General features: G+C 37.1%; 1 protein-coding gene across 1 annotated transcript in view; it reads right to left on the reverse strand.

Annotated features, from left to right (window-relative positions):
* Positions 1-18,563, reverse strand: part of LOC136863639 (membrane-associated tyrosine- and threonine-specific cdc2-inhibitory kinase) — a 197,811-nt gene that overhangs the window by 29,288 nt on the left and 149,960 nt on the right. Inside the window, exons 10-12 of the mRNA XM_067140004.2 lie at positions 8,682-8,771; positions 5,199-5,294; positions 4,965-5,060 (exon numbers count right to left, since the gene is read on the reverse strand). Of these exons, the coding sequence (XP_066996105.2) occupies positions 4,965-5,060; positions 5,199-5,294; positions 8,682-8,771 (282 nt within the window). The remainder of the gene's footprint in view (positions 1-4,964; positions 5,061-5,198; positions 5,295-8,681; positions 8,772-18,563) is intronic.

Genomic DNA, 18,563 nt, shown 5'->3' on the forward strand with positions numbered 1-18,563 from the left:
GTCAGCCACAGTGTTACAGCATTATGTATTTAAAACACTCTTCTCCAGAAACGGTTTCGGAACTGGCTCTTTGCTGTGTAAATCATTTTCAATTAATTTGTTAACAGGTGTGATTTCTCCCGGACCCCTAGTGATTTGTGGACTTACTTGTATCTCATGGATTATATTTCTGCCTGTGGACTGAAATGAAACATTTCAAAACTCCGTACACATATTTGTTAATTAACATGAATACATTTTTACGGTCCCTGATGTGTGCTGTGCTCTCGTGGTAGCGAGCTAAGCAGAACGCCCCTCCTACTGTTTCTTGTCCAATCAGTGTACGGATGGGTAGCTACAACAAAAAGAAGTTACGATGCAAACCAGTTCATTTAAGGAAGTAATGGGGGGTAGACGTGTTGGCTTGTCTCCGAAAATGTTGGCGTCTGGGTGGTGGATTGACCCAGGATAATAACCTCACGATGTGGATTTTATAACCCTCAACCATTTATGTATATTGGCATTGTTCTGTTATCTCTTCAACATTGAATTTATTTAATGTAACCAGAGAGATGTGTGTGCTGTGAGTATACTATAACTTCGAGCATACTCGCTCGATACTGGAGATCCACAAGTAAGTACTGTAAACAACATTAAATTAAACTTCTGTGATGATTGAACAAATCTCCGTCAAAATGTTCTTCACGTAAATTGTGCCTTCTGTATTGTGGAACCTAATGTCTTCATGCGGCTATCGGATGTTTAATAAATAGGAAAGAAATAATGATATGAAATTAAAATCTGCCAGCGAAATTAGCGAAAAGATAAACTTTGAGAGTGTTCTTTTTTAAAGAAAAAGGATTGTTAACTTCAATGTATCATTTGCCCACCTATAGATAGGCTATGCCTGAAGTATGAAATTACCATCAATCTCGTATATGTCTTTGCTGGCAAGATGTAGTGTTTACAGTGCACTATGTCTTCTGGTATGTGCTATATCAAATTTGTTACTTTCATTGACCTGTCTCAGTCTCATCCTTGGCTTTGACAATATGAAAGTGACTGAGGTATGAGTGAAGCTAGTAATACCATTCCTTATGCAGCCAGTCCCTGTTATGAATGGTGTGAAAATATCGCTCATAGGATCGGTTGCTGCATGCATTTCAGTGGGCTTGGCAGACTAATATGCCATAGCAATGGCTGCCTCTGTGAGGAAAGCAACGGGAAACTACCTCATTTCCCAAGTACGCCTCTTCAGTGACGCCTAGGTTATTTATGACAGCTGCTGGCAGAGTTGCAGAGGATCAAACCAGCCTCGGGCTTGAATACCCAACATACATACATGTGGCCTTAAGTATGTGCGACTTCGCATGGCCATGCAATTCTAGTTTCTTTTAGCTTATTTGAGCTTTATACTTTTTCATTAATTTAATTTTCCTGGTAATCTTTCTTTCCGTGGGTTGGTTTTTCTTTTGTTTTGGTGCTTGCCCCTTTGTTGCAGTCTTACACCGCAATAGGCCGTTTACTTTGTTTACCTATGTTGTCGGTTACCATAGCAATGATTATGATGGATTCTTTCTGAAGTGGGTGTGGCACTACTAGTTTGGTAGTTGGTTGGGTAATTAATTTCTGGTTTCAAAACTTACTAATGTAAAGTTTCCTATTGTTTACTATCTTTCAGTGAATGTATTTTCTGTTTGGTTTGATGTTTCTCGTTTTGTGGAAACATTTGTGTTCCTTTAATTAAGTTGGGTTGGACTAGATTTTCATGCTAATGCGAAAACCTACTCAGAGAAGTTTCTCCTGGTTAATGTTTAATTTCAAGGTTGTAAACTTTAGCTTTAATTGGACAATGACTATTCTAATTTGTTCATTTACTGTTATTTAAAGAACGATGTCACCTTATATTTTCTCATTTTATCTTTTTCTTGTTGAATTAAAATTTAAATTTAATTAAGACAGGGTGTTTTCTTTCATAAACTACAGTCATTTAGCGGGGTATCTGGTAATGCTATCCATGTTCTTTGAGTGTTAATGTGTTTTTGAGTAATCTGTGTTGGGCTTAGAAATTCTCAACACCACTCGCGACAGAGAAAAATTTCCAACGCGAATATAAACAGTTCAATTTAACTCGTATTTCAAGTGACTAACTATTTCTGAGACCAACTCAAGTGTTATTAGAACTTGTCTTATTTTCTCACGAGTGCAACATTTCTTCAAGTGATTGAAATATTTTGAATAACTCAGTATTCACATTCTAAGGTGATAGGAATATTTTTCCGATAATAAACTTTGATCTGTGCATTTAGTTTCATCAAGTGATTAAAATATTTGACGAAGTATAACATTACAACTGAACTTAGGATTTTTCGAGTGAATAACATTCCAAGTAGTACTTTATGAATTGTCACGACTTAGTGATTACTTCATTAAACTTGTGTTCTGCGAGTGGGGGACATTTCTCGCATATTTCATAAACATTCTTAAGATTCTTGATAGAACTTGTGTCTGTAAATAATAGTTACATTTCCTATAAGTCGAACCAAGGACTGTCTTCGAACAGATTATATTTGTGATACGACGTTATTGCCTGTAGTTAAGTGAAGTAAACGGAACTAAATTCACGAGATAGAAATCTTCATTGATAATTTATTGAAGTGATTAATTTCACGTTAGTTGAAAACTGTGTGAACTTATAAATAATCACCGAGTGAAGTACTTTACTTTTTTTCCCAAGTATCACGTTATTCTTAGGTCGATTTTATTAACATTCGACAGTGGTGATATAATTTTGTAATTTCCTAAGTGGCTGTTTTGCATTTTGAGTTCAGTTCCATTTTACACCCAACTCGGTCTAATAACATTTTCAACTGTATAACTCAGCTGCGTGTTCAACTCTATTAACATTCAACCTTATTTAATTTCTCTCAAGTGATTGACTTGCAAACGTGATCAGATTTCATTGACATTCTGTCGTGTGGAATTCATTAAGTAATTATTTGAGTGTGTAATCTACCAATGTAGTGATTAATTTTGAAGCCGTTGCTATTAATGATTTTGTCTATGCAGAAGCTATTTGCCTAGCCAAATACATCTCGGACACAAGTACATTGCCGTGTTCTACCTCAACGTCTACAAGAACATCTAGACCGCCTAGAATTTCGAGAACGTCTAGAATTACAAACCATCACTCTCATTTTTGTTCCGTATTGAAAACAGCGACCTCACTTAGTTTACAAAAGGAGTATATCTTTTACCCCACCTATTCAATACAATTAATACCACGTTATGTGGTTAAATAAACATAGAAATTCTAAATTTAAGGGGACATGTTTTGCCCTTCTTTTATTGGGCATCATCGGCCTTGTTTAATCTTAAAACAAACATTATTTAGAGGAACTTGACATTTATAATTTATGAAAATAGAACTGTGATTTCTTAAGGTTATAAACACTAAGGAATAGTAGTTATAAAATATGATGTTGAGACATGACACATACAACACATGTTAAAATCACTGTAAACAATTTTAAAATCTTTGTCCAAAAGAAAATTTAGGTCATATAAAATTCTAGAAACAACTCTTGTCTGGCACTGAAGTTCATCTCCTTAGTGTTTATAACCTTAAGAAATCACAGTTCAACTTTTATAAATTATAAATGTAAATTTCCTCTAAATAATGTTTGTTTTAAGACTAAACAAGGCTGATGATGGCCAATAAAAGAAGGGTGAAACATGTCCCCTTAAAATTTAGAATTTCTATGTTTATTTAACCACATAATGTGGTATTAATTGTATTCAATAGGTGGGGTAAAAGATGTAATCCTTTTGTAAACTAAGTGAGAACGTCTAGAATTTCGAGAACTTCCAGACCTCCCAGACCGTCTAGACCTCCATCAGAAGACGATACAGGGTGAACGAATATAGTAACAGGACCGTAGTGGATATTACCAGCCCAGACCAAGAAGTGGGCATTCTCAAAATCTTCTGTACACAGGTGATATGAAATCTAACATTTATTTTGTTAATAAATTCAACAGCAATTTTAAATAATTCATTATACTTGCTTTTCTTAGGCAGGCTCTCAATGGATGGGAGCTGCACGCTTCATTTTTACTGCATATCAACCTTCCTGCCATTGTTAAATCTCTGGCAATACGGTACCGTGTCAGGACAGATCACGTCACTTCACGTTTAAAGTGTTATTATAAAGTCATGAAACCACACCCGGGCGACTGGATGATGATGATATAAAGTCATGGTGGTATTTTTTTTTCACAGGCCAAAACAACAGGATTGTCAGCACCTATTAAACTGTGTACTGATATATGTGATATCGTGCATTTTGTCCTCTTATATGGAGGGCATTATCAATGCCAAAGTAAACACTGTACGAGTAGAAACTAAAATTTTCTGGCTCATTCTGATTGTATTGTTTACTTGAAAACAAAAATATGAAGTAGTTTTCCAGATTAAATCATCAGAATTTAACTCTTCAAGATTCCAACCATCTCTGTAGCAGAAAAGCAAAGTATACTGTTAGAAACCTGATTTACAACCTAACACTTGTAGATTTGAAAATTGGATTATTTATGGAAATAATATGTGTAAATAACTATACAAGAGTATTCAAGATATAAAAATAAAGGAAAAGTCAACTAGTGATAGCAAGCAAGCAAACTTATAGTTTTACATAACTGGTGATGCTGCGATCATGGCCGTGGGACCTCCAGTTTTACGTGGAATCCGCATCACAGGGACGTGACATCTCATTTTAAAAATCCCATGTGCAATGGCCAGGATTTGAGATAGGAAGCCATGAGAAAGATAAAGTTTAGATTAATGAAGGGTTATCAAATTGAGGAGGGATACAAGATTTTAATTAGCAGGCTTTGATTAGCAGGCTTTGATGCAGAGTTATGGGTAGGTTTAGACCAGAGATTGAGAAAATAAATCAAAATGCATGATACAGATACATTACCAACCTTTCAACATGACTGGAACTATCAAGAGATTTCTCAAAGCTCTCTCTGTACAACGAACCATTATCCTCCTCGAAATCAGACTCTGAGAAGAGACGTCTGAAACAGGAAAAAAGGAAGACAATAATTACAGTTTAGATAGATACAATTTGCTTTACGTTGCACAGATGTTGCAAATGCTGGGAAGGAAGCAGTCCCGACCTTAAACGTACACGATACAGACAATGAATTACCAACCTTTCATCATGACTGGAACTATGAAGAGATTTCTCAAAGCTCTCTCTGCACACTGAACCATTATCTTCCTCTAAATCAGACTCTGAGAAGAGACGTCTGGAAAAAAAAAAGAAGAAAAAATTAGATAGATACAATTTGCTTTACGATGCACTGACAGAGATAAGTCTTACAGCAACGATGGGATAGGAAAGGGAAAGGAGTAGGAAGGAAGCAGCCGCGACCTTAAAGGTACAGCCCCTGTAGTTACCAGGTGTGAAAATGGGAAACCATGGAAAGCCATCTTCAGAGGTGCCAACAGTAGGATTTGAACCCACTATCTCCCGAATGTAAACTCATAGCTGCACAGCACCCTAAACGCACGGCCAAGTTGTTCGGTGATAGATGATTTATTTATCCTTCCAAAGTTAAAGACAGCTGTCTCTGTCTTACACTTAACCAGTAACAGAATTAGACTGATAAATAACTAATTACTAATCATTAAAAAGTAACTATTCATAAACTTGAACTATGTAGAACTCCTGAACTCTAGCTGCTAACAGTAACTATTTATACTGTGCCATTATTTCCATGCAATATTTCTCAGAGACAAGATTAAAATTGACTGTAATAACATGCCGGAAATAAAGAGAGAGACCTTTGCGAGGCAAGATACTGTGCAGAGAATGTATGAGTAAGGTATCTGCAAAAGCAATGCTCTTTGACGGGCAGTGCTGTATAAAAACTGAACATAGACAGTTGTTCTCAAAACCTAGTCTGATTACTTAACCCATTAAGGCCCAACGTTACGTTAACGCAATATTTTACTTTTGTCCTCGCCCCGACTTAAGGTTTCAGTGAATTTTAAGCATTGATATACTGAAAGAACATCCTAGTAATATCGTTGATCCAGTTGTCCACGCTAAATATATGTAATGGCATTTTTCTAAAATTTTAAGATCGAAAAAAATCACATTTAATCAGGTTGAGTTCTGAAGTCCTTTCAGAAATAGAATAGATATTTATCTCTTTTTATATATTCAAATTTTATAGACATACTTGTAAGATAATATGTCTTTTTCACACAATGAATCTACATACCTGCCAACTTTACAAAACCAAAAATCAGGAGATTTTGATATGAAAATCAGGAAAAATCAGGAGATAAAATTGGTCAAAACTGCGTATTCTACATGTCTTCCACAATACATACATTATCGTAGCAAGCTCCATGCATCATGTCCACATTTAAATTAACACATATTTCCAGCAAAACTGAATGGAATCTAAATCCACAAATATCTTACTCTCACATATGTATTCGTATTCAGTGATACTTAAAATACACAACACCGGAAAATTTATAAGAATATATGGTATAAATACACAACACTGGAAAATGTATGAACATATATGGTATGCCTACCTTCCTTCCATCTTATTGATTTACAGAAGCTTCTCCATCAGTAGAAAATTGCTGTTGATTAAAGGAAGAAGCAGTGGCAGATTTTGCCTGTCTGAGAAATCCACTGTCAAAGATTTGTTGAAAGCAGTTGCCCTGCAGCCTTGATTTTACTGTCAACAACCTCTCCAAGTTTTCATCACCAATAGATGACCTGAACTGTGTTCGTGTTTTAGTCACCTGACTAAATATCCTCTCACATTCAGCGTTACTGTGAGGAATTGTTAAAATACCAAGAATAACACGAAGTAATCTATCATATTTTGGGCTCCCATCACCACTTCTTAATTTTCCCACCATCAACCACTGCACATCAATTCTTTCTTCCATTAAGATCTCATCTGGTATATCATGAGCTATGGCAATGACGTAACCAAGCGGAGTTGCCATACTTATTCACTAGATATCTTGACCACGTGGGTGCAGTTACTATCATAGTCCGTTTCAAACAGGAGTGGCGGTATAGAACTCCACTAATAGGTTAATGCATTAATTCTTTCAAATGTGCTCAAGTTACAACCAGTGAGCTGTACTGTGTTATAGTGTTGGAGTACAACTTTCAATTGAGCGCTGGTTCATTTGGCAACCAAGGCGATTGTGACGAGGCAATGACATTACTTCTGCTTTAGTCTGTTCAAAAGGTGACCCAGAGTATAGAATTTACAACAGAAAAGAGAAATGTTAGATCCACATACTAGGATGAAAGAGAACCTTAAATAAAATGACAGAAAATGTTTATTACAATGATATTTTAATAACATACCATAGCCCTTTCAGACCGTGTGCGCACAATTGTGCGGGTTCATATTTCATTTATGTCTGAGCTTATTTGACGTTTTCTTGGCGCTAGACCGGACTGCAGTGCTTGTGCGGGACATGTAGCATGTACTTCAGCTGTTTTTATTTAGTACTTGACCACCAGGGGGCAGGAAGAAGAGTTTAAAAATACAGTTCATTAGCAATATGGCGGGAAGCAGTAATGCCTAAAGTAAGTATTTTTTTATTGCATTCATATTAATCTAGAAGCTTTACTGAATATCAGAATATGTAGACTGTGTAGCAAATGTAAATTGTGTACTTTCAACATCGTACGTAATACCATGAGGTTTTGAATGTTGATACGCACATATGTGCGGGCTAGGTTTCCTTACAGCCAATGCATGCAGGAGTGCTGGGTGCTGTCACAAAAATGACTGAAAGAAAAACTCGTACTCTACATGAGAAATGTAATGTATAAGATTTTAATTGTTTAAAATCGTTCCACATTGTAAAATAGAACATTTGATCATGTACATGTGCATATTCACATGTACTGAGTTGAATTTTTTATTTTTTTATTTTTTGCAAGTAGTGAATGAAGTCCTGACACGTACAATTGTGAGGGTTCTGTTTTTCAGCCGATAGTTCTTATTTTGTAAAATAAACTGTGAAAACATGTATTTAAGAGCATTTTAGTAAGTTTTTGTCGTTTAGACACCTCCAGATTTCCTTCAGGTCTGACGACAAGCTGCTGCTGCCAAAAGGGCAGTAATAACAAAACTCCTCCTCAGTTTGTAAAATGTAACGTTTACTTGTGTTTGAACGAAGATTTAATTGTTTTAAATTATTCCCCACTGTAAAATAGAACATTTGATCATGTACATATGTATATTCACATACATTGAGGTAATTTTTCTTTTTTGTAAGTAGTGAAGTAAGTCCTGACACGCACAATTGTGCGGGTGCTTTTCTCTGATGTTAATTTTTATTTTGTAGAATAAACTAAAAATATAAGTATTTAGGACCATTTTAGTCAGTTTTTGACGTTCGAACAAAAATTCACACCGCCAGTTTTCTTTCAGGTCTGAAAGGGATATGCAAACATACCTCACTTCACTTCAGACTTTGGTCCTGGAGATATATCAGAAGAAGGAAGATCTCCATTATAAGATACATATCAGTTTAACATCAAAGTGTGACAGATATCCAAAGGTCTACACTTATCCTGAAGGCTACTGAAGAAATCAAATAAACTACAAAAATAAAAATAGAAGGAAATTTCATACCTTCCGGTGTTCCATGGGATATCCCTTTTGAGTGATCTTGACTGATAAGGAGACACACTATCACTGGATGAATCTTCATCTTGCAATAATCTACAACATAAATATTACAAAGCTATTAATCAGCAATGTGGCCTACAGTAACAAGGTTTCAGGCATTAAAAATTCCACCAGAGTTGCATATACAAGGAGAGGCAGCGAAAAGTTACCGGCATTTAGCCGACGCTGCCACGCAGGTGGATTGGGGGATGTGTTTGTTTTGTTTCCCAGTGGTGGGGATAGGGTGCATAGTCAGGGAGTGCAATAAGCATGGTTACCTGTAAGTGTACAGAATGATGTGGTTTATAAGTGGAGTTCTTGTTGCGTGCATGTTATTAGTGTTACTGAAGTTCCAATCCTACACTTGTCATTGAACATTATTTGTATTAGCTATCAGTATGGTGATGCATAACTCTGGACAACTGATATTTGTAATTCAGACAGAATGGTTTGCAAATTTCTACATCCAAAGGTCTACACTTATCCTGAAGGCTACTAAAGAAAACGTTAAACAAACCACAAAAATAAAAATAGAAGGAAATTTCATACCTTCCGGTGTTCCACGGGATATCTCTTGTGATCTTGACTGATAAGGAGACACACTTCGAATGCACTAGAACAGGCATTCGATGAGTGAATAATTAGTCAAGGACATTGGCTCCATTGGACATTTGATTTAAGTGTCAGCAATTTTTATTTGTAGGAAACATTAAAACAGAAATTGTACAAGAACAAACCATTTACCATAACGAGTAGAAGAGAAAGTGTGAGCTCTTAACCTGTTCCATGTTGGCTAGTATAGGGACTGCGATGAATCGTCCGCTAGGAGCAGCACCGTTGCTATCTGACGGTTGGTATCTGTAGTTGTAATACGGTTATGTTCGGTAGTGTTGTTCTGTGAAAGCAAAAACTTAATTGTCATGCATTACTGTTACGTGAAAGTGAAGAGCGTGTGATTTGGTGGTGGTATTCTTTTATTTAGTGTAAATATAGTGCAGAGTTTATAAAATTTACAAAAATACCTACGGAGAAAGGTAAACACTTCTTCAAACCACCTAAGAATGAGCAGAATTTTCAAAATGGGAAAAGGCGCTTCCCAGAAAGGACAAAAAGCTTTCTGATAAGTGTTATGTGTGCGATTCTCATTTTTCTGATGAATTTATTGTTAAATCAGATTCATTTTTAATACAAGGCGAACAGGTAAAAATTCCTAGAGATAGATGAAAACTGAAAACTGCCGCTGTCCTTCATATATTCCCCAATATGCCACAATATCTCACGAAACAAGTGAACAAACGAAAATCACCCCGTAAAAGACAGCCTCCGAAGACGGAGGAAGTTTCAAGGAACAAATCACACAGGCCTCACCGCAAATTAAATTTTGATGCTTTTTCTGAGAGTGCTAAAAGAAATGAAATAGATTCAGACACAGCTAAAAAGACAATAAGTTCACTTAGAAACAAACTAAAGAGACAGGGGCGTAATATAATGATTAATGACTATCCGTAATAAATTGAAAATAGCTAATGCTAAGATTTTGTTACTAGAGAAACAACTAAGAGATTCCAAATTACAGCCAAATTATTCAAGTGAGCCAAAATTAAGCAGAAAGCAAAAGGTGATTATTGACACCATGCTAAAAATATTGTCAGCTAAGAAATAAGAAATCGATGAAATATGATAATGAATTCCTTTTTGATAATCTCTTGTTTAAAATTAAATCACCTAAGGGCTATAGACACTGTTTAAGGCATGACATACTTCCCGTTCCTTCGGAGGCTCACCTGCGAAAATTAGTTAAAGGTCTTAAGTCCCCTTACGGGGTGAACACCCATGCCATTAGTGCTATTGAGAACTATTTCTGCGATGAGAAGAGTGAAAACAATCGCACGGGAATTCTCATATATGACGAAGTAAAACTGAGAGAAGAGGTTCGGTTAAACACCAACTCATTAAAAATTGATAGATTTGTAAATTCAGGAGAACACACCCAAGAACACGGGAAAAATAAACTCTCAAATCATGCGTTAGCGTTCATGTTTGTGCCCCTATTGCATAATTGGGTTCAACCAGTTGCTGTGTATGCAAGCCGAAATTCCACACCTGGTGATATTTTGTCACGAATTTTAATCCAGGTGGTCTTACAACTGGAGCAAATTGGCGCCAGAATTATAGGTTTCACCTCAGACGGAAGTCAGTCTAATAAAAAGGTGTGGAAATGTTTAGGAATAAATGGAAAAGAAGGGAAGGTCGTGTGCTCTATTTCTAATCCCTTTGATTCTAGTAGTAGACTTTGGGCCTTTTCAGGTGATGTACATATAATTAAGTGCATCAGAAATAATTTTCACGACAAGCAAGTCTATTACAATAATGAAGTTGTGGACTTTAAATTCTATCGACAAGTTTTTGAAACGGATAACTGCCATAAATTTGCAGGTTTGAAAGTTTGCCACAAGCTAACGTCTGCACGTATCGACCCCCACTTCATTTCAGCGCATGAACGCGAGACTTGCTTTTCAGTTATTTAGTAATTCTGTTGCAAATGACATAAAGTTCTTTAGACAGATAAACTCGGAGGGATTTGAAGACAGCGAACCGACAGAAACGTTCACAAGGGAATTAAACATCCTAATAGATGTATTAAATACTTCTACGCCAGCAGGGGCTCTTTATAAATATTCAATAGGTCATCATACCTTAATAAAATGGAGAGATAACTTCAGTGGGAAGAATAATACTTTTGCTTCAGAAAGAACTCTTGAATCCCTAAGAGTAACAATTGAGGGCACCATACAGGTGTCCGAGTATTTATGGAATAATGGATTCCGATATGTGCTCACAGCCAAATTTAATCAAGATCCTCTAGAACGGCACTCTGGTATACTACGCTCATGAAGTTGTGACGACCACCCTTCAACAATAGATGTTCTGAATTTACACATGTTGCAGTCTGTTTATAACCCAACCAAAACTTGCCCTGTCATCGGGTAGTAATTGTGAGCCCAAATTTGAACTGACATTGACATCATTAGTCAATCAAATGATGATGATGATGCTTGTTGTTTAAAAGGGCCTAACATCGAAGGTCATCGGCCCCAGTCAATCAAAGGAGAACACTGGCTAAGAAGACAGAAGAGACAAATAAGGCTGTAGTAGAAAATGCACAAAATAAAATAAGACAAGCACTAGACTTCACTGAGAACATGGATGACCTCTTACCGGGCTGGGAGAATAATTTAGGCGTAATTAACAGTGATAGCCGCAGTCTTGCAAAGGAGTGTTTGATTTAGTATCTAGGAGAATATATAGTACACAATGTGTCCAAGGTCACAAAATGTCATAAATGTGTCAGCCTGCTTCACGGAAAGCCTACAGAAGAAATACTTGCCACAGTCCTCACATTTATTAGGGTCTATTGCAATAAAGACAGCAATGACAGCACTTTCTTCAACCATCCTTCAAGAGCAGTTTATAATGTGTTCGTGCAAGTTGAAAGTGTAGTGGAACAAAAACTCTCCTGTGAACATAGTCTAGGGGGTGATATATTTTACGAGTGTTGAACAGTTTGCACAGTATCACTATTAATTCGAAAGAATTAGGATTCTGCGATGACCATGTCGCAGACATTATCCCTAAACTTGTGTTACATTATACATACCTGCCAACTTTTAGAAACAAAAAATAGGAAGATTTTTTAATTCTTGGATTTCATCACATACCGGTATATTCCACCACAGTTTAGGTGAAAAAAGGTAAAGATAAAAGGCATATATATCTACAGTTACAATGCGAATTGACCATTAAATTTAAAATCTTAAACTACCAAAACATAAAAATAGTTACAAGAAAATGTACCTAATCATTCTCATTAATGACACTTAAAACCAAACCAAACCACATGGCACTACAACCCTTGAAGGGCTTTGGCCTACCAAGCGACAGCTGCTCAGCTCGAAGGCCTGCAGATTACGAGGTGTCGTGTGGTCAGCACGACAAAATCCTCTTGGCCGTTATTCTTGGCTTTCTAGACCGGAGCCGCTATCTCACCATCAGATAGCTCCTCAATTCTAATCACGAAGGCTGAGTGGACCTCGAACCAGCCCTCAGGTCCAGGTAAAAATCTCTGACCTGGCCGGGAATCGAACCCGAGGCCTCCGGGTAAGAGGCATGCCCACTACCCCTACACCACGGGGCCGGCTAATGACACTTGCGTATAATAATATTTACGTCACACAGACACGCGCAACAAAATGCATAATACCGTATTTTCTCGCGTAATTAACACACTTTTTTGACGAAAAATACAGGCGAAAACTTTGGATGCATAAATTATTCAAGGAATTCAGATATTTACAATTCATTCACATTTAAAAGATACATCAAATATAATATAAATACAACTGCTTCAACTCATCGTCATTTGGCGTAAAATTCCGGCGTGAGAATTTTTCTGAAAAGTTAAATAGGGTACATCAGGTAAGTTAGACACGTGGGATTGAAGTACTGACACTGGAAAATATTCTTCCCATTACGAGCTGACAATACGACCTGAACTAAAATAAACATGAACAAACAAAAGTACAATTCATGTAATGTCACAACAATGACATACCGGCAAAAAAAAGAAAAAGAAAAAAAAGAAAACTGTCCAACACGAGAAGTGCCGGGCATCGAAGGAGGGACCCTGCTACATTACCCCAAACCGTTCGCATCCAATCTTGTACGAGTGACGTGTCCATCCACCCTTTTTATTGAATACGAACGTGGATCACTCGCGGACATTTTGCTTTAGACATTGTTTTTCATTTTAGAACAATGTGAGGTGCAAGCTTTCTGACATCAGCTGTTCCAGCAAGCATTGCAGTGCATCGTTGTTTTTTGCTTTCGGTAGCGCGCACGGTAACACTGTATATTCCTTTCTTATCGACCGTTTGACTTCGTGGCATATGAAAACTGATTGCCGTCGGACCTGCGGTTCCTATAAGGGAGATCAAATATTCCTTCACTTTACGCTTCTCAATCATAAAGCGATGAAAATGGTTTAAATCATTCATCATTTTTTGGCATGATGCTGTTCTCCGTCGAAACGGAAATCCATTTCTCTTCATAAAATTAATCAAGCCTCGGCTATGCTTCAAATCCGAGACACTGATTCCATGTGCTGCGGTTACTTCGCATTCTTTAAAATACTGCATTTCGTGAGAAATGGCTTATCCAACGTTGAGTAACAAGATCATATATTTAAGCAGATCCTCCTCTACTTGCGGAAACTTGCCGTTTTTTGGTCCACGAAATGCTTTGCAAGACTTGTTGGCCGCTTGAAGTGCACTTCTGTTACCGCGGTACGCAAGTTTCATTTGGGCATTGAACACTTGCTGCCCGCTGCCCTATTCCCGTATTTTTCGGCGTAACTGATCATCGCGAGTTGGTATGATGCAGTATTACTCGAATACTGTGAACTGAAACAATTTTGAGATCACAGGATGTCCCGTAACCGAAACACTCGTAAAACTAGTGCCGGCTAATAACAGCACGTTCACGTTGCCCTGTATTTGGAATGCCAGCTTTCGCAATAGGAAGCCCGCTACTTGAGCACTGTAGTTAACATCTTTATTTCGAAACGCATCCGGAGCTGCGTGATGGATGTTCGAAGTTGTGGTTACGTCAAATATGTGAACATTTCTTTTTCTCCACTTTGGACCCAAAAACATTGGGATGCGTAAATTATGCAAGGGTGTTCGTTAATTACGCGAGAGAATACGGTAGTTTCTTTATAAGACGGTAAAATGAACGCAAATTTATATGCATCTCTGAACACTTGAGATAATGTTATATTTTTTGGCCATAACGAGAAAATAAAGTACCTGAAACTGTCACCGACACAACCCCCTTAAAAAAATTCAACTCGTTAAAATTATGCACTTAAATACGCGAAACTACCACATACAAAACAATTCAATATGTCCCATACATTATTAACATACGACTTTGGCAGTGGGGGAAAGCATAGAAATGCAAGAAAAAACAAGTGGCCTACAACTCCCACGAAATTACGCATAGAAACGATATTAACAAGCGTCCGAACAATAACAAACTCATTCCTTCATCCCGATTAACTGAGTCGCTAGCACGCGCCAGCCTGTCTTGCTTGCTTGCTTGCTTGCAGGACGATTGCCCCTCCGAATCCCCCGCTGTATAAAGCGGACACGCTGCTGTGGTGAGCGGGAAATATGATACACGAATGCGCCGGACGGAACACTCACGAAATAAAGCAGCAAATAAATACGCTTGAAAATGAGTTTTCATAAATTACACAAGCACGTAAGAATTTATCCTAGCGGAAGAGTATTGGCCGTACTAGAAGTTACATTGGTCAAAAATAGGAAGTAAAAATAAATCGGAAAATCGGAAGACGAGTTAAAAACCGGAAAGTTTCCGGGTAAATCGGAAGGGTTGGCAAATATGATTATATGAAATGTCGATTTTATTTTGTAACAAGACAGATTAAAAATGAACTGAAATCTTCTAAGACCACAAAGTCTACCCGGAGGCTATCTAAACTATCTGAGAACTGACTTCTGGAATGGTAAGCAAAAACATAATATTTTGCATGCAATAATTGTCTTTTATTCGTATGCTGACTTGTAAGCTCAAGCTCAAATACTGCTCGGAGAGCGGCCTAGCGGAGGAACCAATGAACGAGGGGAGTGATCACACTTCTTCCTTCTACTCGCTATGCATGTACTCTAAAAGGTCTGAAGAATGAAATCAGATGACTGATACGTGAAATTTCAGAGGTGGAGTACGGGTGTTTTGGAACCTTTAATGACTGATTGTTTTTTAAAGTGGGACTTTTTACGCTAATGCAATATTTTTATTGAGAATAATGGAGATCATTTTCCAATGGCTACTTTGATGAAAGGTAAGACTATATTAGTTCTCAACTTCATTCATTGTTAACTATTAACTAATAATTTTGGCCTGCTGTAACAAAAGTGAACACCCGCCTACGCTACTACAGCCTACAAATGAGTCTAGCAATGGATTGAGGGAAATCTGTTCCCCTGGCTTCTCCTGCATAGTGTGGTAACTTTTGCCTGCCTCTCCCTGTATATTTCCTACATGTTACTTAATGGTAGTCAAACCTAACAGCACATAAAAAGTTGCAAGAGAGAACAGTATTTAATACCTATTTGTATAATTTCTCATATCTTATCACTGATTTCCTGTCATAAATTCAAATAATCTTTTAACACAATAGGGAAATCTGTCAGGTTTCAGGGAACCCATGCATTCACTTTGTGATGGGTACTAAAATTAGATAGTCCAAATGTTCTCTATACTGAATGAATTTTTGGACCTGGAGATATATCAGAAGAAGGAAGATCTCCATTTTAAGACAAAACTTTAATGGTAATCAATAGCAAAAAATGTACTGAAATAACTTTTTAAAAATGACAAAATTAGGCAAAAATTTTCACCACAAACAGGTGCCTCTATGCATACGTAATATGCAAGAAACAATTCTAAGTACATAACAGAACTGCAGCTGTACACATCACTTCATTGTGGCTTCAGGGCATATGCAAGCATAATGTGCTGGAAACTATTCTAAATATACCACTGCACCAGAGCTTCAGGTAGTATGCATGCGTCAGTTGTAAGGAAACTTTATACGTACAAGAAGTAAATTTTTTTCACACTAGAGAATATTGTAATGTATGTCAGGAAAACCCTATGTTGCGCATCATTTAATACTATCTGAGCTAAAAACAGTTTCCAACTTAATTTTTTTAAATTTTTGAACTAGGATATTATTTTGATGCCATTTTTATTCAGGGCCCGACCGATAACCAGCAGAAAAAATATTTGTACTTTTCTCACCAACACCATTTATACACTACAAGCCAAAAATTTTTAGCACTCTTAAGAAAAACTTGTTATTGGTGTATAGATTACGATACTGTACTTTATACAATAAATTTATCTTTGAGAAAGACTTACAGAATATAAAGTATCAAAGTAACAACTTAATATCCATTAAAAGTAAACAATTCTCAAGAATGTTTATTATCCTCCATGACACTTTTCCCCTTTGAATGCCAAAGTTTTTCAAGGAAGAACATCGAGGAATTTTGTTTTTTTAATCCGTTAATGTTTGAAATGTCCTAGGGGATATTCTGCTTAAACAATTCCTTCAACCTACTCTCTTGCTAATAAAGGGACACACTCACTGTTCTCAATGCCGAGCCTATTGGTCACTGTGAATGTTTTTTCATGCAACAACATGCCACTGACTGGAATGCTGAAATCACGGGTAGTCTGGAACCAGTTCTTCATATTTGCTATACGTCGCATACCTTCTTTTCTTACAGTTTGGTCCACTTTCATTCACCACTTCCATTATTGCGTCTTCATTTTTTCTATTGGGTTCAGCACCAAAACTGTAAGGTTTTTTCAAGTTCAACATGTGTTCCTTGATGATCTTCTACCTACTTGAGTTTTCTAATTTCTTCTCCATAGAAAAACACGTTCATCCCCTTATTGATCTATTTCTGGACAAGCGAAGTGTTGTTCACTTGTAACAGAAACGAGAAAACAGCTTGCTTGGCAATGCAACATAAAACACTTCAGCAGGATAGACCACAACGGGAACAATATAGCGAAGATGCAAGCAACAGATAAACTAAAGCTGAGGGATCACTGGCCAATGCATCGCATGCAGCCTTGTCCTGCACTTGTCTTTGGTACAGTTCGGCTCAGCTTTGGTAGCGATTGCCCACTTGACACGGGCTGTTGGCACTTAAGTGATCAAAGGGTATTTTGTTCAGTCCGTACCCCAAGTGTATTTTGTTGTTTTTTAAATCATCTTCCCTTTATGTTCGTTGGTCTACAAGGTGTAAAAAGCAGAAGAATTCAAAATTTTGATAACTTAAATGTGGGGACTGGACCGGACTGAATTGAGAACACAGGAAAACTGAAAGGACCGAGAATAATGTCATACACTACGGGAATGTAGCAGAGTTATCGTCAGTTACCTGAACACCATTACACAAGATCAATTCTCTCGAAAATAAGTATGTATTTTGCACCCACTCTTCTCGAATCCTAATGTAGTCTGTAGGCATTTATGAGGACACATCAGCAATCCCTTTTCAGAGCAAAATTTTGGCATTTCAGCATATCTTAAAATCACTAGTAGTTGGAGATGTGATTATTATTATTATTATTATTATTATTATTATTATTATTATTATTAACTGTATATATATAAATGAAGTGCTGGTTGTTATCCCTACTGTCAGAATAAGCAATTCACTTGACATACACATCAGAAAAAGAAGAATCAATTCTATTTCTATATAATGGACTAATGTACTTGTTGCTAGCCAGTACTTAATACAATGTTGGGAGGGAGGAGGAAAGGACAATTTTCTTTTTTACTATTTGCTTTACGTCACACACACACACAGATAGGTCTTATGTCGCCAATGGGATAGGAAGGATAGGAATGGGAAGGAGGCGACTGTAGCCTTAATTAAAGTACAGCCCCAGCATTTGCCTGGTATGAAAATGGGAAACCATGGAAAACCATCTTCAGGGCTGCCGACAGTGGGGTTCGAACCCACTATCTCCCGGATGCAAGCTCACAGCTGTGCGTCCTTAACTGCACAGCCAACTTGCCCGGTGGTCACCCAATTAAATCTATCTACTGGCATATTATGCCTCTTTAGCACTATGTTGTAATTTTCTCATAACCACATAAGCTATTGTGATTTCTCTTTCGGGTCCACCAAGCCTTCAGGTTGACCAAATAATCCCACATTTCTGTTATTAAATTAAAAA

Source organism: Anabrus simplex, chromosome 2, assembly GCF_040414725.1.
Source record: "Anabrus simplex isolate iqAnaSimp1 chromosome 2, ASM4041472v1, whole genome shotgun sequence".
Lineage (NCBI taxonomy): Eukaryota > Metazoa > Arthropoda > Insecta > Orthoptera > Tettigoniidae > Anabrus > Anabrus simplex.